The sequence below is a fragment of the Cervus elaphus genome, chromosome 9 (assembly GCF_910594005.1).
Source record: "Cervus elaphus chromosome 9, mCerEla1.1, whole genome shotgun sequence".
NCBI lineage: Eukaryota > Metazoa > Chordata > Mammalia > Artiodactyla > Cervidae > Cervus > Cervus elaphus.
In genome coordinates this window covers 67,854,413-67,876,129 of record NC_057823.1, presented here as the reverse complement: position 1 = coordinate 67,876,129, position 21,717 = coordinate 67,854,413, and the positions used below count along the sequence as shown (strand labels likewise).

Sequence of the window (21,717 nt, the reverse complement as noted above, 5' to 3'; positions counted from 1 at the left end):
AAAATACCTGGAGGAGATATACATTAGGAGCGGAATTGCTGAGTCATAAAGTAGACCAATGTTTAAAGTCACAAGCAAATGCCACAGGATATTTCTAAATGATTGCATTCCCCAAATCAGTGTATTAGAGTTCTCTCCAACATTTCATGTTTTCAGACTTCCTTATCTATTCTAACCTAGCAAATATAAATGAGATTTCAGTGAAGTCTCTCTACTAAGAGGTCACATAATTCTTCATATGTATACTGGTTATATGTTTCTTCTCAGGGTAACTCCTATTGAAGCCCTTTGCCCATTTTTCCATTAGGCTGTTTATCTTTTTCTTCTTTAATGATAGCTTTTTATACATTCTAGTCATAACTTTTCATCATTTACATGTTTTTTTTAAAAAAAATACTTTGGTTCATAGCTTATCTCTATATGTCTTTTGAAGAACAAAATAAAGGATCTGTAAACCTTTGAGATGTCTCATAAAATTGATGTTTCTAATTAGATTGATGATATGCATGCCCATATAATTTCCTTTTATTCTTTTAAAGAGTCATACCAAATTTTTAAATTCTATATGTGATCATTCAAATACTCAAAAATCTCAGGGAATTAAGTGTGTTTTCTGTTTTGTCTCCCTTCTGATATTCTCACTGATAATGGCTGGTTTTCTTGTATATTTCTACCACCTTTGATTGTGGGATCACTTTTTTTTTAATCTTCCCTGTGGGGCTCCTGTAGTCCCAAATAGGGTATGCTTTTCTCTAAAGAAGAATGGCGGATGCTCTCACTAGAAGACGAGGGAGGCTACCAACCTAGAACCACTTGGTCCCCTTCCTTCCAGGTCCTAATATTATTTGGGAGCCAGGTTCAGATTCCTTACCTTCTAGTTTACAACTGACTTACTCAAGGCTGATCCTCAGAAACAGAGCTATGAGTTTCACATGCAGAATAATTCTGGTCTTTCTTACTTGTTCCTTACTCAGTATTTGTCACTGGGGGTTCAGTTCAAGGTTTGTTGGGTACATGGAGGGCTAGAGATTTCCCTTGCTTGATCCGAGCCTAGTAAAACATTGAAATCTAGGTTTATACATGATCTAGATGCTTTATAGCCTTTGAAGTAGCCTATATCAAGTGACAGTATAAAATAATCATTTTTAGTTTATTGCTCTAAGAGTTCAGGGTGTGTAATAATATCATTTAATACTGTCCACTTGTCTATTACATGGTGGTTCTCTGATGACATGTTGGAAATGTCACCCAATTATGTTGCTCCTAGCTAATCACTTCCTTCTCTGAATCCTAGTGGATTCACTGTCCATAACGTCCAATTTAACTCTTAATTCTGTGCAATAGTTTAACACTCTCAGTCTGCTCTGGGTAAATACATGCCATCTCCAGGTTTTCCAACGACAGAAAGCATTGTTTTTACTTGTCTTTTATTCTCCCAAGACCCCAAGCACAAAAGGTTCTTGATCAAAAAATACTCAGTAATTTTATTGTGTAAAAAATTCATACAACTGTATTAAAAATAGAATTCTTGACAACAAGCCCGAAAGATCTACAATTAGAGATCTACTCTTTTCCAAAATAATTCATCCACTTATCACAAGTAAAATCAACAATGAGAAATAATAAATACTTAATATCCTTCATAAAACTACAATTTCAGCTGCTTTTGCAAAAAGGGAAGGAAGAGAAGAAATGGGAAGAGAAATGCTATCATCACTGCCTTGAAGGAAGATGAAACTCTTATTTTTGCATACAATAAGTTACATTTGTTTCCATATGAATCTCACTCACACACTGGCTTAAACAAGAAAGGGGACCAGAAGTATATTTCCTCCTCCAGGTTTCAAAATCAAAACAGACCTAATGATACAAGCACAATCCCTTAGTGAATAAAATTACAAAGAGTCTAGCTACTCAGGACCAATTTGTAATCAGAGCATCAAGCCATACTGTACAAAAATGTCAATTCTGGTGCAGCCCTGATGAGCTAAGATTGAACACAGGGGCCAGTTTATCATATTATCCTGACTGCCCTCTTTTAAGACTGACAGGCACAATTTGAGTACAAAAAGGATTTCAGTGTGAGTGATCTTGCATCTGAAAAAGAACTCACCCGGACTGACAATGTTTTTCATTGCTATTTTTTTCTTAAGAGAAATAAACACATAGAAAGCATCCAACATAAATATTTTCTCAAAATCAAGTGGTCCTTTATAACTCTTTTCCCTGTGATGTATACAAATAAAAAGCTAGGCGTTAAGAGATACATTTCTTGTTAAAAATGTGTCATTCAAAACAATACTAATACATTTCAAGCATTTTGATACAACCTCTATTTCTTTGAGTTAGTGCCAGTAACACTGAGACAATCACACAAAACCTTCATTAAGGTAGTATAGGGGAGGGTGGGATTGGCTGCTTGTAATCCTCTGTGCTGTTTAATTTCATTCTACTGCCACCCAAACAACTGATTTTAAAAAGGAAAAAACCTGTAATTTTGAGGATGAAGTAAAATGTCCTCCCCACTTTGGCTGGTATGGCATATCCCAGGTGATAACTTAAAACCTGCTTCATTCAGAAACTTCCTGCCTTCCAACCAGGATGGAGTTGCCTGTCTCTTCCACTATTTTTCACAAACCAAACTAGTGAGTTCACTTTCTAGTTAGTTCATTTGTTCAAGTCTGTGTTCCTTCATTGAACACCTGTTTCCCGGGTATATTTTTATGTTTCCTTCAAACTCGCTAGGATAATAGGCAGGAGCATTATGCTGAAAAATCCTGGACTCTGAAAGTACAATCTATTATCTCATACCTTGGAAATAGTCACACAGCCTTCTTTAAACCTTCTATAGAAACCTAGCTGAGGCAGGTTAGATGGAATATTTTATTTCTGTTACACGCCTGTACATTAGCCTTACAGCAGCTTTTTCTTTGGAATCAACATGTTTCACTGTAGTCCTCTACTTCAAGCACCACTAGCTTCCCTGCTGGTTCTTGACTGTGACACTCAGAGTCCCACTCCAGGGCCTTTGTACAAACTCTCCTTTTTGCAGGGAATGATCTCATAGCAGATACCTCCTAGACAGCATCTGGCTTAAGTCTCAGTAACACACAATTGTTTATCATTCTCGAACTGTTTGGAGTAAATAAATGATGTCTCTGGATTCTTCAGGAACAAAAGCAATGTCTTTACTTCCCCTGCTTTCCCAGGATCCCATGGAAAATAGGTCTTCAACAAATAACTGCTGGTAGTTACATGGTACAAAAAGCCCCACACGTCCTTCCTCCCTTCCCCATTCTCTCTCTCTCTCTCTCACTCACACACACTCACACTCACACACACACTTGTCAGGTTAGCTGTGCACTTTCTCAGTCACTACACTTTACTACAGCTAAATAAATCCCAGTAGCTCAATATAAACTTATGTTAACTATCACTATGATGTACGATTTAAATCAAAAGAAAAAAGGTATAGCATACATGTTATATATGTGAAAGAGAAAAAACACATGCTTTTTGTTCCTACATATAGCAAAGAAAAAACAGGAGACTCTGGACACATGCTTGTACTAGGAAAGGAGGAACTGGGATCAGGGAAGAAAGAATGCTTATTTCTTACCGATTTGTACAGTTCAGATTTTTACTACTCATATGCAGTGTTAAAAAATTAAAATTCACCATTTTAAAAAATTCTGCCCCCAGCCCAACAATCATCAGAGTTTCTAGAATAGGGGGCTTTGCACATGAACATGGGAAAACCAGACTTTCATTGGTGCTTGCAGTACTGCCTTTAAATGTCCTCTGGGTTGTGAAGGGGGAAGTGGTCTAGAGAGAAATATGTATAGGAGGAAAAGGCACCCAAGTTGGCATCAATGCTTCTTCTGTCCCCCAGGATCTTATCCCCAGTCATTTGGTCAAAAAGTCTGTAAAGGTTCACAGAAGAGCGCCACAGGGCCCTCATCACTGATCCTGCTCCTCCACAGAGCCTTTCAACTACAAATAGTGTAAGAGTTAGTCACTCAGTCATGTCTGACTCTCTGATACACTATGGACAGTAGCCTGCCAGGCTCCTCTGTCCATGGCATTCTCCAGGCAAGAATACTGGAGTGGGTAGCCATTCCCCTAGGTCCTTAATAAATGCAAACATTAGCAGCATCAAGAGAAGTAGTAACTGGTGTGCTGGTAGGCCTTAATACTTGTCAAAATGGTTCCATAAAACGAAAACTATAGGGTGGAATGTTAGGTCTATACAGCTAAAGCAGTAACTGATATCTACCTAGGGAGTTTTGCATTTTAATAGAAGACCATGGAAAATCCCAAACTATTTCATGTAGAGGAACTGCAAGCACCCAGACAGGCTAGAGAAGGGAGCAACTCATCCTGGTGCTAAGGCTACAAAAAGAGGCACCTCTCCCTGCACCCAGCCACCAGACAGCAAAGCAAAAACACCATATAGCTGCCCTGCAAATAGGTTCACCAGTACCATCTTTCTAGATCCCACACCCATGCATTAATACACAATATTTGTCTTTCTTTTTCTGGCTTACATCACTCAAATGTAAAATAGATAGCAAGAGGAGATTTGCTATGTGACTCAGGGAACTCAACCCAGTGCTCTGTATGAACCTAGAGGAGTGGGAGGGGGTGGGAGAGGGGAGAGGAGCTCAGGAGGTGGGGAACATATGTATAGCTGTGGCTGATTCACGTTGCTGTAGGACAGAAATCAATACAATATTGTAAATCAATTATCCCCCAACAAAAAAACACACAAAATACAGCACCAATCATCTCAGAATGACTACAGTTGAGGGGCAAAGAGAATTCTTAACTGTGCCTTCTCTCCTTGAATAATCAAAGTCTTGTTACTTTGGGTTGACTTGGCAAGCCTTCTGGGAGTCAGAGAAGGTGCTGTGTTGAGATATTTCTACTGCCTTGTCAGCACTAATTATAATGTTTCCAAAGGATCATCCACAATACATCGCACCAATGATCTGTGTCTTAACTGTCTCCATAATACTGACACCATGTGATAAAAGACTGTGTGTTAACAACGTCAAAGTACACGGCACACATTTCTGTGTCTGAGGATATAGTCAGGCTGGTCTATTTAGTCAGACTCCAAGGCACCCCAGAGGTAGAGAGAAGGGTCCTAAGGTGACTGCGTCCCATCTTTTAAAAAACAAGAGTACTAACAAGGAAGGAAGAGTGATCTGAACTGCTCTTCAGTCAACCCCCCTGTGCCAGGGGCTTGGCAATGAACTTCCATACATCTTCCATGTCTCCTTGAAATATCACCCTTGAGAACATCAAAGGAAGATCCCTGTCAGGTCATATTTCCTTGTTTGGAAAGCAGACTGGGGATCCTAGAAACCCACAAGACTTTACCAGTGCAGGGCCTGCCAGGATGCTCTTCCACAAACATCTCTGACACTTGGGATTTGCCCTGGCAGCAAATCATTTAGTCCTGCTTTCCTCCTCCTCAGTATGAGCTTTATCTTGAAATTTTGCAAAGTTCAGGCTATATACAGGCAGAAGACTTGCAAGCATGCCTTCAAACAAGTGCTCACCACTGATGTGCTCATCACTCTTAGGTGTGCATTACGATTCCTGGGCAATACAGGTACGACTATTAAATGGATACATAATAAGGACCTACTGTATAGCACAAGCACCTCGACTCAATACTCTATAATAGCTTTTATGAAAAAGCTGCTAAAAAGGTGAATATATTTATAACTGATTTACTTCACTATACACCTGCAACTAACACAACATTGTAAATCAACTATACTCTAATAAAAATTAAAGAAAGAAAAGAGTCTTGAGCAAGCAAGACTCTGGCTCTCACATTGCCTCTGGCACTAACTTGCTGGTTAACTTCAGGCAAATCTCTTTCCTTCTCTGAATCTCAGTTTTCTTGTCTCTCGTACAAGCTGGTAGAACTAGATTATCTCTAACTTTGGTTCTAACTCCAGGAGCCTATCAATTTTTAAAACATTTAGGCTGAGGAACAAAAGTGCCTTTCTGAGAAACTAATTAAATGTACAGATATAATCACATTAACTTATAAATCAGAATGTCCCTTCTAATTACATCTTAAGCAGCATCACGATGGAACTTGCCCAAAGCTACCAACATAGTTAATCAACAACTACTGATACCATAACATTCCTCTCCCATCTAAAGAACTTAAAGCCAATGGGGACACATTATATAGCAAGGTTTTCAATTCCAACATTTGGATGTTTTCCTTTTAGAATTTAAGGACAATGACCACTTTTTCTGGAACATCTAGAATTAGCTCAAAGTTTCAATTAGACTTTCAAAAATATTTTGTAAGTTTTCTATATGTCATATACTGTCCTAGGCACTGTGGATATAACTTCAATTAAGACCATGACTGTGATCTCAAGAAACATATACAGACTGAGTAGCAGATATAAAGAAGCAAATGGGTACATATTACAATGTAAGTGAAGGAACATATTATTAAGACATTTAATTCAGCCCTTGAAGAGTCAGCTTCCCAGGTGGCTTAGCAGGTAAAGATTCCTCCTGCAATGCACGAGACCTGGGTTCAATCCCTGGGTCGAGAAGATCCCTTGGAGGAGGAGATGGCAACCACTCTAGCATTCTTGACTGAAGAATTCTGTGGACAGAGGAATCTGGCAGGCTATAGTCCTATAGGGTCGTAAAGAGTTGGACACGACTGAGCAACTAACACTTGAAGAGTCAAGTGGAGATTTTCCCAAACAGTATCTACAATGAGACTTTTAAAACAGGTAGAAGTTATTCAACCAAAAGCAGAAGGGGATGGATCCATGAAAACTCTTCCCAACTGCTGGGAAATCAAAAGCAACTATTTGGAGGAGATTTAACCACCTAAAAATTATCCCCCCAAATTCAAAAGATCCTCACTAGAACAGCTCTGACACTCTACTAATGGATTTAATTAAAATATAAACCAGAGTATGTTTCATATGCAATACTCTGTCTTAACGTTTAAGGAAAGAACAGTAACTCATATCAATGTAACAGTAAGTCAGGAGAACTTAAAAGGACAGATCTGAGTTGCAAGTTGGCGTCTAGCACTTAAGATCTGGGTGACCTGGGCAAGTTGCTTAACTTGTTTGATATCAGTTTTATCCACGTGACATCTGTTTAGTAAACACTAGGTAACAGATGAGTCGTTACCATATGCCAGACACTGAGCTCAGCACTTCAGTCACTGACCAAGTCCTGGCAGCATACATAGAGAGGACACCTTTTATCATCTTCAACATCCAGATGAAGAAATGGAGACATGGGCAATTTTCAATAACCAGGCCAAGGTTATAACAACCAGCAAGGTGTAGGCAGGGTTTAACCTCCAGTGGTCTGCACTCAAAGCCCAAGTCTTAACCATTCAGTGTTTCTGTCCACCTTGTACTTCTACCAGCCATGGCCGAAAAGCAGCTTTGCCCCTTGAAGTAGTCAAAATATTCCTAGCTTATTAAAGGTGGAGACACTGTGAGTCTAAGAGTGTAAGTTCTCCTCAGTTTGCATCCCATTCACAAACGGCTGCGGTTATTTATAACACATGTATCACATAACTGCCTATCAGTTCTACCTCAGCTGAATTACCATCCTTGAATAAGAGGTCAGGGTTAAAAGCAACAGATTCAAAAAATAAATTTGGACCTGAAAAGGGAAAGATGACAAAACAGTTTGCTGGACAAGATGTCTGGCACCTTTGGCCACTTTTCAATGAAACAGAAGGGAAAAGATGTTGAGGTTACCGAGAAAACAATTTAAGTGTGCTAGAAAGAGCGTGGGTGTGATGGCAACTTGTTACCTGCAAAAGGAGGCACTGACATATCCCAGAGGAGTCAAAAGCATGATAATAAAGGGAAGGAAAGCAGTTTTTTTTTAATCCCACAGCTAGATCCACTAAATTGGGAGACAGGGCTTGACACTCTGACATAGCAGCACATTGGCCTGGCTCACCGTGTCATTTTGTGTCAAGTATTACTACAAATACTGACACTGATGCACTGAAGCAGCATTTGATGCTTCCTTAAACACTTTCCACTTGGCACAGGAAAAACCAAATCTAACAAACATCACTGTGATGGCTACACCTCTCAAAGTTGCCTCTAGATGACCAGCTTGTTCCCCTATCCGTGGTACGTCAGCATGGGCTGCAGCAGGCAGAGAGTATACTACTTTGTGTGTGTTTTGCTAGAAGCGGGAGGGGCTTGGAGTTCTCCTCCCGAAGCTGTTTGAAAGGGATCCACGGCGTTAGACGCCAAGAGCTAGAGAATAACTGGGGCAAACAGTACTAGGCAGATGCAGAGTGGAGGCAGGGACTAAAAATACAGATTTCTGGGCTCTCGTCCCAAAGCTTTTGATTCAGTAAGCCTCTAGTAGGGTCTGGGTACTTGCATTTTGATTAAATGTTCATTTGACCTCAAGGATCAGCCAAATGCAACAACCACTGGTGTAGTGCCGAGAAGGCTGGACTGAGACTCAAGATAGCACGGCAGGTCCCCGTTCTGACACCAACTGGTTGTAGGGTCTCTGGCAAGTCTCTTCACAGTTCTTAAGCTGCTTCTCAATTTCCTCAATTGATAAGGTGGGGAGAGAGAGTGCCTGGGAAAGATCTCTGAGATCTTTGATTCCATCAGTCTAGAATGGAGTACTGGGATTAGCAGACAGCACAGTATGTCATTAGGACCTTGAACCCTGGTTCAGTTCAGTCACTCAGTCGTGTCCGACTCTTTGCAACCCTGTGAATCGCAGCACACCAGGCCTCCCTGTCCATCACCAACTCCCAGAGCTTACTCAAACTCACATCCGTTGAGTCAGTCATGCCATCCAACCATCTCATCCTCTGTCGTCCCCATCTCCTCCTGCCCTCAATCTTTCCCAGCATCAGGGTCTTAAACCCTGGAGTCGACCAAATCCAGGTCACATTTCCTCACTGCTGCTTCCCAGTTGCTGGGTCACAGACAACTTCACAGGGAAAAGTAATAATTTCTTTAAGTCTCAGTTTCCTCAACTATAAAATGCTGACAACAGTAACAGTGCCGATGGCATAGATTTTTCTGAGTTTTAAGTACACAGTGCACAAAGCCTGTCCAGGATGGAGCCCCGCCGAGTGTCCGATACCTGTTGGTTGTGAACACCCCTGACAAGGTCAAGCAGAAGAGCTGTCTGCTGTCCCCTGGAGCTACTGTGATTAATGAGGTTCAGGGGAAGGTAACCCTGGCTGAGCAATCCTTAGGCTTGTCTTTTATCAAGAGAAACTCACAAGAAAAAAGCTTCTCAGGGGAGAGCAGGATACCAGAGTGAGGCATTAAACTGTGTCTCTTAAGAGGAAACATGGGGACAAATTAGAGAAGGGTGTTACACCACCTATAGCATGTTTATCAAAGTGTGATTCAGGAACACCCTGCTTTAGAATCAACGGGGTACTCATTAAATTAGCACATTCCTGTCCCTACTGGATCAAACCCCGTGGGGAAGCACGTCCAGTACTGTGCTTTTCTCAGAAGGTACCAAGAGACTCTCCTTTAAGCAGAGTTTAGAGAATCAGTGGCAAATGCTATGCATGATACAGCCCTCTGCCCCTCAATTCTCCAGCCCTGTGTTTACCCAGAAAAAAAAAAAAAAACCACTGAGGGCAAATGAACTTGTACATCTGCGTGTTTACCAAAAATCTAAATTTCTTATGCTCTTGTCATCTCCAATGCAGCTGGGTTCCAAGCGGGTGTTCAATTTCACATAATGCACGACTCCCCAGAGAAACAAACACTAACCCAGGGCTGGCTACTTAAGGATGTGGATTATGTCAACTTCCTTGGAATGGCAGTGTGGTTTCTAAAACTTCAATACCGTTCCTCTCCACCCCACCTGGCTTCTTTACCTGGTTCCCATTCCTTTCTCCTTAGGCTTTCTTTGCTTACATTCTTTCCTTTGGATATCTTTTCCTTCTTTTTCCTTATTCCCACTTCTCTCACTCCTCACTCCTCTTCAGCTTTGCCCTACCCACCCTGTATCTTCCTTCTCTCTTTCCGTCTCTGGTTTCGCCTCTGTCTATGTCTGTCTCTCCCCGATTCCTTCCTTGTTCTGCCTCTGTGTGTCTCTCTGCCTCTTCCTTTTCTGTTTCTTGGTTTCTGTACATCTGTCCATGGATCTCTCTTTCCAACCTCTGTTATACACAACACCTTGCTGCCCATCCCTCTTCTTGATGCCCCAGCTCCTGGCTCCCCTCCTAATAAGAAACCTCCAGGAGTCAGGCTTCTGGGCAGCCACGCAGGCTGGCCCTGTGAAATCAACCAGCGCCCTCTACAAATCAAGGGGCTCACTCTACTTACAAATCCTTGGCAATCTGCTGCCAGAGTCCCAGAGTGAGAAATGAGGAGGATAACTCCTGGGAAGGGACAATAAATGGGGGCTGGAAAGACGCAGTAGCAATTACAGAGTGGAAACAGCAAGGCTACACTGCTGTAGTACCTACAGCCTCCCCTGAAGGAGAAACTGCTGGACCCGGCACAAGCAGTGGAGGGTTCTTTTTGCCTTTTGAGTGTCCGTCACTTTATTTCCATAGTACAAACAGCTCGCTGGCAGACAGCGGAGTGGCAGTGCCAAGGGGGTGTTGGGAAAGCTTTAGCATCTCCAAGCCTCCATTTATCTCCTCAAAACCAATCGACCTCCTCCAAAGACAAAATCTGAGTGAAAAGTGAGTGTCTCCTACGCATGGTACCCCCAGACAACTCATCTCCCCACACACCTCCCCACAGCGGCTCCCCCATCTCCCAACCTGCCACCCAGCTTTAAGTATCTCCTTTACAGACAGAGAGGCTTCTGCCAGGAGCAGAGATAACTGTCCCCAATCTACAGATGAACAAACTGAGGGAGGAAGCCACACAGCTGATGAGGGAAGATGCCACTTTGGAGTGCCATGCTTTCGGGAGTATTCTGCACATTCACCTTACCGGAAGGATGGTGCATTCAGAAGAAACTTTCTCAAAGCGCTGCCCCGCCCTCTGTCCTTGTGCATCTCCGTGGGTGGGGTATACACGGTCCCTGCTCTTTCTGTCCAGCTTTCAAACGACTTGTCCTCATACTAACCCACTCACACCACCTGTCCACACCCTTCCCAGGCACTTAACCCAATACCTCCATCTGAGTCTCAGGATAAAAGTGCAGCAGAGAGGTAAAGAAGAATAAACTCGTGCCTGGCCCGGGTGTTTCTGCAACTCCCCCTCCCCTTGGGGAGGAGCAAAACGCTGAGGTCTGGCTCGCTGCCCAGCCTAGGGAACTGGAATACCCGCCACAGGGGCCACGAAGAAGGCCGGGCTCGCATCCGAGGATCAGCCAAGTCCGCGGCGCCCCAGCTGAATGGCCCCTCAGTTGCCTGCAAGTTGAAACCGCAGTCAGGCACACAATGAGGCCGCTGTTTTCCGACAGAAGGCATTTGGATGCCTCACACACTCACCCCAAATCGGGCCTGAGAGCAGAGAGCGTATTTCTTTACCCATGTTCAGATGCACCCCCCCGCCCGCCAAGCAGCAGCCTCGGCCCTGTGGAGGGAGCGGTTCCCCTCCCCCGCGCCCGGCTCCAGGAAGCCCGCGAAGGCCACCTGTTGGACTCTGTCCGGCTGCCCCAGATCTTGCGCCCCGAAACCCGCACCGCGGAGCGGGCACCCAGGGCACCCTACCCGTCAGTGACAGATAAATTTCACTCGCGCCTTCTCCTGTGGCTTCGTTTCCCACTCCCAATCACCCACATACACAGCTCCTTGTATCCCAGCTGTTGCCTATAATGAAGCACGCTTAGACCTTCCCTAGGGGCACGGGCTGCCCTGGGTCTCTGAGAGCGCCCAGGTGGCTGCGGATCTCTAAGCGCATACGCTGGGTGCCTGCTTAATGTGCGGGCGGCTGAAAAGCCCCAAATGGCAAATTGATTGGAGAACAGTCAGGGGCCTGCTCTAGGGAGCCCCCTTTCTCCTTGGGAAGCGGAAGAGGGATCCTTGGTTTAGAAATGAAGGCATTGGGGGAAGCCTCGAAGGCAATCGGATTGGAGAACCACTGTTGCGTTCCGCTGCCAAATTCCAGGATAGGTGCAGGGAGACCCAACTTTCTCCAGTCTCCCTGCCTTGCCTGCAAGCAATTACCTAGGGTGAAAGGGCGCCGCCTGGACCGACCGGGCTACTCACCCCTGGGTATGGACGCTGCCCCGCAGGAGACCTCAGCAGACCCGCAAGCGCGCGCGGAATCCGCGAAACGCCTTGGTGTCTCGCTCCTCTCTCGGGCCACGCGGCGAAGGCTACGCGCTCCAAGCGGGGCAGTCGAGGGCAGTGGATCCCATGAGTGGCGAGTTGGCAGAGGGCGCGCCGCCCGGCTGGGGGCGCATCGCTCCCAAGGCTGGCGCAGGCTGCAGCGGGGAGAGGGGCTCCCGGGGAAGTTGGCGGCGCTGGGGGCTGACTTCAGACTTCGCGCTCGCTTCAGCTCGGGCGGCCGGGCGCGTCCTCCGGGATAAACAGGGACTCGCCGGCTGAATGGGGGCCGGCTGCGGGAAACCTCCGCTGGCCGCCGCCTAGAAAGAGCGCAGCGGCGTCGCGCCGCCTGGAACCCCCGGCAGCGACTGGAGCAGAGAGCGAGCGAGAGCGCCCGGCTGCCTCCTCCCGGCTGCGGGCGCCCCTTGCTCAGAGCCCGGCTCGCCCCTGCCCGCCGCGCCCCTCCTCCTGTCCGTGTCCTCCCCTCCGCGGCTTCACTGGCTCGCGGGGCTGGGCTCCGGCCAGAGGCAGAGCGGAAGGCGGCCGCAGAGCCCGCAGCATGGAGGGTAATCTCGCCGGCTGGGGCTCGGGCTTGGGCTCCGGCAGCGGCAGCAGCGGCCGCCGCCTCCCGCGCGCCCACGTGCCGGAGCCCCGGTGTGCGCGCTCCGGCCGCGGGGCTGGAGGGAGGGAGCTAGGGCGAGCCGCGGATGGGGGTGGCGAGCAGAGCTTGCACACCCGCGCAGCCGAGGGGAAGCCGCTGAGAGGCTAGGGAGGGCACGGGGCTCCTCGTCTGCAGCTCCAGGAAGACTAGTGTGCAAGGCTTCCCCAGCTCCGCCCTCCCTTTGCAAAGCGGAGGGAGCCTGCCGGGGGCGGGGGCGCTCCACTGCACAGGATCGGCCGCGAGTAGCGGCTGGAGGCGACTACGTGTCTCCGCCAAAGGGACAGGTTCCAAGCATCCTTGAACCCCGTCACGTCTCCCCCCGCGGAGACTGGGTTTCAGAAACCCCGGTTGAGAGATATGCCTGTTTCGGCTTGCCCCGCCTTCCGCCCAGAGTAAGCACTTTTCCCGTTAACCCACAGATTTCAAGGTACTCCTCCTTCCAGGGAGAGAGGAGTTGTCTTGCAAGATGGGCCTGACAACCTCCAGTCAATTGACCGATAATGAATGAGGCTCACTTTGAGCGATGCCGGGCCATGTCCTGGATCATGGGGCCCTCCGTGATTGGAAGTTGCGTTTTCTTCTCTGCTCTGCGGACCCTTACATAGGCCCTCCCCGGGCCTCATTGCTCCCACAGTTAAATAAGGTTCCTTCCTAATGGGAGTAAGAAAGACAAACTTGTGTGAGAATTTTAAAATTATAAAATACTTTAAAACATGGGTAATAGTTCAATACTAAACGAGAAGTATGATTAAAATAAGGAAAATGATCACAGAAAAATAAAAAATGAGACCTCTAAAATCACACACACACACAAAATGCGCATGTTACTGGGCACACACGCAGTGACTTAGAGCTCTTAGGCTCCAATCTGCTCATAATCTTGATGGTGAAATGGAGGCTCGGAGAAGACACGTGGACTGTCCAAGGTCACACAATCCAATCTGGTGAGACACTTCCGGTTTTGGTCGCTTACTGCCAAACCTGTGTTTTGTCTGCCACGCACCAGTACACGAATTATGTTCAACCTTGTTGTGCTGAGACATAGCAAAAAGAAAGAGAGATTAATTCCCTTTGAGGTTTCTCAAAAAAAAAAAAAGGCTTCGTGAAAGAAGTGGAATTTAAGCTAACTTTGAAGGAGTTGACAGAATTCAGGTATCTGGAAAAGCCAGATCCTCCAAGGGGAGAAAGAGAGGTCACTAAAAGATGAAGAAGGTCACGTTACAGCAGCAGCAAACAAGTTTGGCAGGAGCAGAGTGCTTGCCTAGGCGATGGGGAGCCTCGAAGGGTTTTTAGCAGTAAAGGAGAATAATGAAAGCTTCTTTTTAGGATGATCAATATGTCCCCGTACAGGATGGATTAGAAGGGGAAGAGATGAGGGAGAGGGGAAGGAAGAAAGAAAAGAAATTGCCAGCGGAGGAAACCATTAGGAGGTCAAGACAGCTATCAGGTGCTGGTGATGGAAGCTGGATGGAATGTAATGGCAGGTAAAGGTGAAACAAACAAAACTCTTCTATCCTGGCTCTTAAAAGCCTATTTCATAGCAAGTACTCTGCCATTAATTGCAGGGGATGCTGTATGGAAAGGCACATGTGATTGAGAAATAATTGAAAACTAACCCTCAGAGACAACAGCGGGGCTTTTCACAATAACTGATCTGAAGCTTATCTGGTCCTTTGGTTTCAACATTAAGCAACTGGGAGCAGCTCAGCAACAGACTTTGAGAAGAATGACTAAAGATTTCTATCAATCTACCAAAAGCAAAAACCAGAAAGAGAAGGGAAAATCTTGCTTTCTTTTATCCCTTGGATGCTCTTGAAGTCACAAATGAATGGCTTCAGGGGTTTCCTGAGGTTCTTCCACTGGAAATAGTCTTTCTGACACTCTAATTGTCTTATGTGGACCAGCAGCAACAGTATCACCAGGGAGCTTGCCAGAAAGAGAATCTGAGACCCCATCATACACCAACTGAATGAGAACCTTCATCTTAACAACATTTCTAGGTGATTTATATGCACATTAAGTTTCAGAAGCATTTCTCTATCTGGTCATGTCTTTACAGTTCTTCATACTTTTGAGTATAGCATATAGTAAAAACAAAACAAAGAAAATTTACATATTACACCATGGCTGTACACACAAACATACACTTATTTACAAGTTAAATAAAAGTTTCACAAAACTAACATGTGATTCACTTCTGTATTTCCTATTTAGTTTATATTTTTAAAAAATGATTAAGATTTACTGATTGATTCCCCGATCTCATAATCGATGACTGCAATATGTGGTATGAAATACATTGAGCTGTATTTATTCTTTTTGCCTTGAGTTTTGGTTGTATGTTTGTGTATCTTACCTCTTCCACTAATCTGTGAGTTGAACCTGGAGGGCAAGGTTCAGATATTTTTTATCACTGAAATATAGGTCAGAGGTTATCAGAAGGTTTTCTATGTAATAGCAACTCAGTTAATATTCAAGAAGTAAATCAATCAATGAATGTATGAATGGATGGCAGCCAGGGGTTAGGGGCAGGCTGAGGGAAGAAGGGAGAGAAGCTTGGAATGTAGGAAAGGATTAAGCCAAGAAAATATTTATCCAAATCTCTAATTCCCTGAAGCAATGTCAATGGACTATGAGCAGAAAAAGTCATTTATAAAACAACCATGCATTCAAATGTTCCACTGGCAGCCAGAATCTTATTTTCCAATAGAGCTCACCTTTATCGCTTCACAAAATTCCAAACCTTGCTTGGTTATGGTGGAAAGCAGCTGAATAACTAATGTAGATTATTAGAAAAGGATAAGAAATGGAGAAGTGGCAAAGACCAGTGAGTTCAAATCTGACACAAAAAAAGGAAGCTGCTCAGAATCTTGTCATCCTGGGACCCAGGCCACTGACTAAGGGGAGGAAAGAACTAGGATTAATTACTTGGATTGAGGTAAATGGGATTGTCTGACTACATGGGATCCTTGGCAATTGTATCTTTCCAAAATTCAAAAAATAATGTTTTTGGAGGCAGCAATTTCCTTGTCACAGAATATATATCACAGAAAATGGAAAATTACTTATTGTTCACCTATCAAAGAACTTTAGAATGGAGAATATTATGATTTATTTGAGATAAATAAAACCATAACCTAAAGTGTGATTATTTGAGTCACAGTATTTCATACTGTAAAGAGATCAAGTGTCCACCAGTTCAACTTTTCATTTTAAAGGAATCTATGAAAATCATCACAGATTCCCTTATCACAGGGTATACCAGGAAGCTATAGATCCAGGATTTGATCTCAGGCTTTCAAACTCAGTCACCATGACTACCTGTTATACTTTACATGGAAATGCTATAGACTACACAGTTAGGAAGGGCTTCCCAGGTGGCGCTAGTGATCAAGAACCAGCCTGCCAATGCAGGAGACTTAAGAGAAGTAGGTTTGATCCCTGTGTCAGGAAGTTCCACTGTAGGGGGGCATGGCAAACCCACTCCAGTATTCTTCCCTGGAAGATCCAATGAGCAGAGGAGATTGGCAGGCTACAGTCCAAAAAATCACAGAGTCAGACTTGACTGAAGTGACTTAGCATGCACACTGGAGAAGGAAATGGCAACCCACTCCAGTGTTGTTGCTTAGAGAATCCTGTGGACGGCAGAGCCTGGTGGGCTGCTGTCCATGGGGTCACACAGAGTCTAACATGACTGAAGCAACTTAGCATTCATGCATGCATTGGAGAAGGAAACAGCAACCCACTCCAGTATTCTTGCCTGGAGACTCCCAGGGACAGAGGAGCCTGGTGGGCTGCCGTCTATGGGGTCGCACAGAGTTGGACGTGACTGAAGTGACAGCAGCAGCAGCAGCAGCATGCATGCACACAATTAGAAAACCCTGTTTTAGTGTAAAGACTGATTGATGAATTGCCTGAAAAGTCAGTGAGTGAATAAATGTATCGAATGTCTGCTATGCAGAAAGCACTGTAGCAGATGCTTTGTTTTATTTCATAAAATCTTCATTTTTAAAAAAATCCATGAAATAAGACTATTTAATCCCCACTTTGCAAATGAGGAAAGGAAGAGGGTAAATAATTTGCCCAATATTTTAAGGCTAGAAAGCTCCAGAGAAGGTTTTTAAGCAAAGGTCTATATTACTCCTGTAGCCATACTCTTTCTTTTCCTTATGCTTTGCTTCCAAATCACGGATGGTTTAGAGCAAAAACTGGCTGGAAGATGGAAGGACAGAATTCTGATTGGGGCAGAGGATTGAAATAGCTGACTTGATAAGTACACCCTTGTGCTGAGATCCTGGGATGTTTTGAAGGGTTGTTCACATCAAGGTGGAAATACTGTTAAGTACTTTGAGTACCCCCTCCTGTGTAGAATCCACAAACTGACTCAGTGGTGGCCCATTACACTTGAAAGCTACCATATAGCACAGGGAATACTTCTCAATATTCTATAAAAACCTAAATGGTAAAAGAATTTGAGAAAGAATAGATACATAAATATGTATAACTGAATCCCTTTGCTATATAGCTGGAACTAACATAATATTAATCAACTATGCTCTAACATAAAATTTTTAAAATACCAGTTAATGCTGCTATTGAAAACTGCATTGGCTATAGCTCAAGAGGAAGTTTTGCATCAGGAGAATTTTATTCTCCATGTAAATTAGTGTCTTTTATTTGTTAAGAGTAACAGACATCAACCTAAGCTAGTTTGAGGGGTGGGGAAGGAAACACATTTTAAAGAACCAAGAGACTCAAAAGACGCAGGGAAATTAATGAAATAAGGCCTCCATAAGGGATAGGAATTTGGGGGTGGAGTCTTGTTAAATTTCATATTCTCTCTCTCTTTTCATCTCAGTGTTGTTATGCTTCTATTTCTTGTCTCTCTTGCTACAAAAGTCTTCTCTGCTTCTCTGCTAATGTGGCAGATAACATGAATCACGTGCATTTCAAATAAATTTCACAACTTGCATCTCTGGGCCTCCAGTCTTTTTATCAGGAGAGGATATCTCATTGTTCAAATGTTCACCTTCAACCATAGGACAGAACCAGGAGGGTGTAGTCACAGTAGCAACAAATCTCCTAGGAGCTTAGCTCTATGAATTAGACATAAAGCAGGCAAGGTGTGTTGGAATCCATGCCAGCAAAAGTACAGAAATATAGCTGCTCTGCTCCTTAACACAATCTAATGCTTTAGAAGTGGAATTGAGGTTATCAGTATACACACACTAGAGTGTTAAGCAGAAGATTGCCAAGGAGAAATGAGGTTTGGTAACATGAAAGCTGGTTTAAAGCCCTAAAGTGCAATGGAGCTCCTTTTAAAGATCCCCACAACCCACAAACATGTGCAGATGAACCAGAACTGGTGGGAGCTAATGAATGTCCCAGGCACATATATCTGCAGGCACATATATCTGAAGATTCATCTGTGCCGGGTTTCCTGGAAAGAACCCTGAATCAGATTCAGAAAACCTGTGTTCAAATCCTGCCTCTGCGCTTGCTTTTTATGCTGTTCTGGGCAAGTTCACTTTACCAAAATCGGGGTTAATAAGCATGCCTTGCCTACCTCAGAAAGCTGTTTCAAGAAGCAAATGAGATAATATCTGTAAAGTTAGCACTTTATAAGATCTAAAGCACTGAGCAAATGTAACAGATTATTAGTAATATAAGACATCACAGGAAGCTAATGAGTTGTAACGCTTAGGTTACCTTTGCAAATATCTATTCCACCATGCTCCTCTTTGCTTTTCAGAGTAGAAAAAAAAAAAAATCATGCTTCAAGAAATGTAATGAATGTGAAGTATATTTATTCTATTTTTATGAGGCATGGTTGGGTGAAAAGATCAGTGCAGCTCAAAAGTAAAGGATTCCAAAGTCTGTTCTCTATTTCTGCATCTCTGTTACCGCCCTGCAAACTGAACAGAGCAGGGAAGAAGAGGGTGGGATGAACTGAGGGGGTAGCATTGAAACATATAGATTATCATCTATAAAATAGATGGATAATGGGAAGTTGTTGTATAACATGGGAGCTCAGTGCAGTACTGTGTGACAAGGTAGAGGGATGGGATGGAGTCGGGGGTGGAGGGAGGATCAAGAGGAAAGGGACATATGTATACTTACAGCTGGTTCACGTTATTGTACGGCAGTGCGTGAGTGCTAAGCTGCTTCAATTGTGTCTGACGCTTTGTGACCCTATGGACTGTAGCCTGCCAGTCTACTCTATCCATGGGATGCTCCAGACTAGAATACTGGAGTGGGTTGCCATGCCCTCCTCCAGGGGATCTTCCCCACCAAGGGATCCAACCCCCTGTCTCTTATGTCTCCTGAATTAGCAGGCAGATTCTTTACCACTAGCACAACTTGGGAAGCCCATTGTATGGCAGAAGCCAACACGATATTGTAAGGCAATTATCCTCCAATTAAAAATAAATTATTTTTTAAAAGTGAAGGATTGAGAGTATATAATTTTAAAGAATTAACTAGAGCCTTGAGAGGGCAGGGGGAGGAGAAAGAGTGGTAGTAAAAATAGTAGTAGTGATAGTATCAATAATAGTAATAGCAGCAATACAGTAAAAACAATAATAACCATCTGGTTGCCCTGTTTCAGGCATTGTGCTAAGTTCTTTCCACTCAGTTGCTCATTAAATTCATAGAATCTTCTCAGCTAGACTCCATTATCATCTCGGTTTTAGAGATGAGGAAACTGAAGTAGGGCAAGTTAATAATTTCTCCATAGTCTCAAATATGACAAGTTCAGACTAAGACTCACTTTACTTCAATCCAAAGTTAAAGCAAATAACCAAGACACTATTCTGTATTTTATATCCTTAGAAGAAAATTTAATAAATGTCAAGTTTTGGTGGTAACAAAAACTCTTATATAAAGGAGAGCATCTAACAATCAAAATTGTTCAATCATAAGTCCATATATTTTTAAGGCATGGTACTTTTCCAGTGAATGTGAGTGATCTCTAAACATGACTAATTTAATCACTATACACCTATATTAATTACTTAAAAATGACAAATACCAATTATTGTTGAAAACGCTGAATAACAAGAACTTTCATTCATTACAAGTGGAAACACAAAATAGAATAGCCACTTGGAAGACAGCTTGGTAACTTGTTTAAAGCTGAACGTAGTCTTACTATGCAATTGAGAAATTACATTCCCTGATATTTATCCAAGTGATTCAAACACATCTCCACACAAAAACCTGCAGGCAAATGCTTATCACAGCTTTATTCACCAAAAACTAGAAGCAACTAAGATGTTCTTCAGTAAATGAACTCAAGAAATATATCTATACTACAGTACAGTGTACCTAAAACTCTGAAAGTGCAGAGAAAACATAAACTTTGAGAAACTATCATAGCCAAGACACAACAAAGGAGATAAGATGACTAAAGTAATGTGGTATCCTAGTGAGATCTTGGGAAAGAAAAAGGACACTTGATTAAAAACTATGATATCTGAATAACATGGACTTTAGCTAACAAAAATGTATTGTTGTTTCATTGATTGTGAGAAGTCTACCATACTAATTTAAGATGTTAATAATAGGAGAAATAGGGTAGGAGGTCTATTGATATACAAAACTCTCTGCATCAACTTGGTAATTTTTCTGTAAATCTAAAGTTAGAAGTTTAGTTTCCAAAATGTAACAATCCAAACCAAACTAAACCAAAACAAAACTGTAAAGCCCCAAGAGATAAACTATAGGGAATACATAGTATTCCTTCCTTGAATAATAAAATAATGAAACCAAAAAAACTCCGAAGGAAAACAAAACTCAACTAATTTAGCCTCAACAGTGAGAAAAAAATAACAGTTAATTTTGCAAACAGGTCAACGCCCCCATCTGAAACCATTAGAACCTTCATGTTGTGGTCAAGAACAATCTTCTGCATTTTTCTGCTTGCTAGACCTGTTCTGTTCGTATTTAATGGCTATTTAGACATCTTTAAGATAATATTGATCTGTGTCTTAAAGTGGAATTGATTATTCAGCCACTATTAAAATGTCCCTTTATTGTATAGGTATTTGCCTCCGTGCACATTAATGCTATTTTGTTAACAGCTATTCAATGGCTAATAGATTCAATCTCAGCTAAGCAGATAAAGTCAAACTTCATGAAAAAGTTTGATTTAGGTTTAGAAACCAATACAAAAAATGCAAGTGTGGATGTAGAAGGCCATGTGCCAATTTATTTCTGGAAACAAAAATAGAAATATCCTTTAAAAAGATAACTGTTTTCTATCATCTGGAGATTACTTAGTAGAGAAAAATGTGTGTACGCTGACTGCAGACATTTGAACTGAGTAAAACAATTAGGAGGTGATTCAAATCCTAATTTCCACCTATTTTGCCCATCTATTCATTGACTTGTTGGAGAAGAGAACAGCAAAATGAAGATTTCAAGCCAGTTCAGAATCACTAAAGGAAAGGACTCTGCATTCTACAATTCACATCCACTATGGCAAACCAGGCAGTACTGAAGTATTCTTTTGGACTTCAAAAACTTTATAATTTTTCCACAAATGCTTCTTCAGTACAGTATTTTCTTTGGAAAGCATATTTAATGTGAGTTCTTTCTGTTGTAGTAGTACTTTTGACTAACACAAATATGACTTCAATGCAAGATATTTGTTCTCCCAGGAAGTGTTTCTAGAATAAAAATTTGAGATATAGCATACCAATGGAACTGCATTATTTTAGCACTCTGGAAACTCATGAGATTAAACTATACATGTAAGATTTGAATTTTTTGAATTTAACAAACGTAATTTATT

General features: G+C 42.9%; 1 protein-coding gene across 1 annotated transcript in view; it reads right to left on the bottom strand.

Annotated features, from left to right (window-relative positions):
* The window catches only part of LOC122700810 (serine/arginine repetitive matrix protein 2-like), a 157,103-nt gene extending 143,557 nt beyond the window's left edge, over nucleotides 1-13,546 (bottom strand). Inside the window, exons 1-3 of the mRNA XM_043913852.1 lie at nucleotides 13,404-13,546; nucleotides 12,996-13,251; nucleotides 12,203-12,953 (exon numbers count right to left, since the gene is read on the bottom strand). Of these exons, the coding sequence (XP_043769787.1) occupies nucleotides 12,203-12,953; nucleotides 12,996-13,251; nucleotides 13,404-13,546 (1,150 nt within the window). The remainder of the gene's footprint in view (nucleotides 1-12,202; nucleotides 12,954-12,995; nucleotides 13,252-13,403) is intronic.
* Between the last annotated feature and the right edge of the window lie 8,171 nt (nucleotides 13,547-21,717).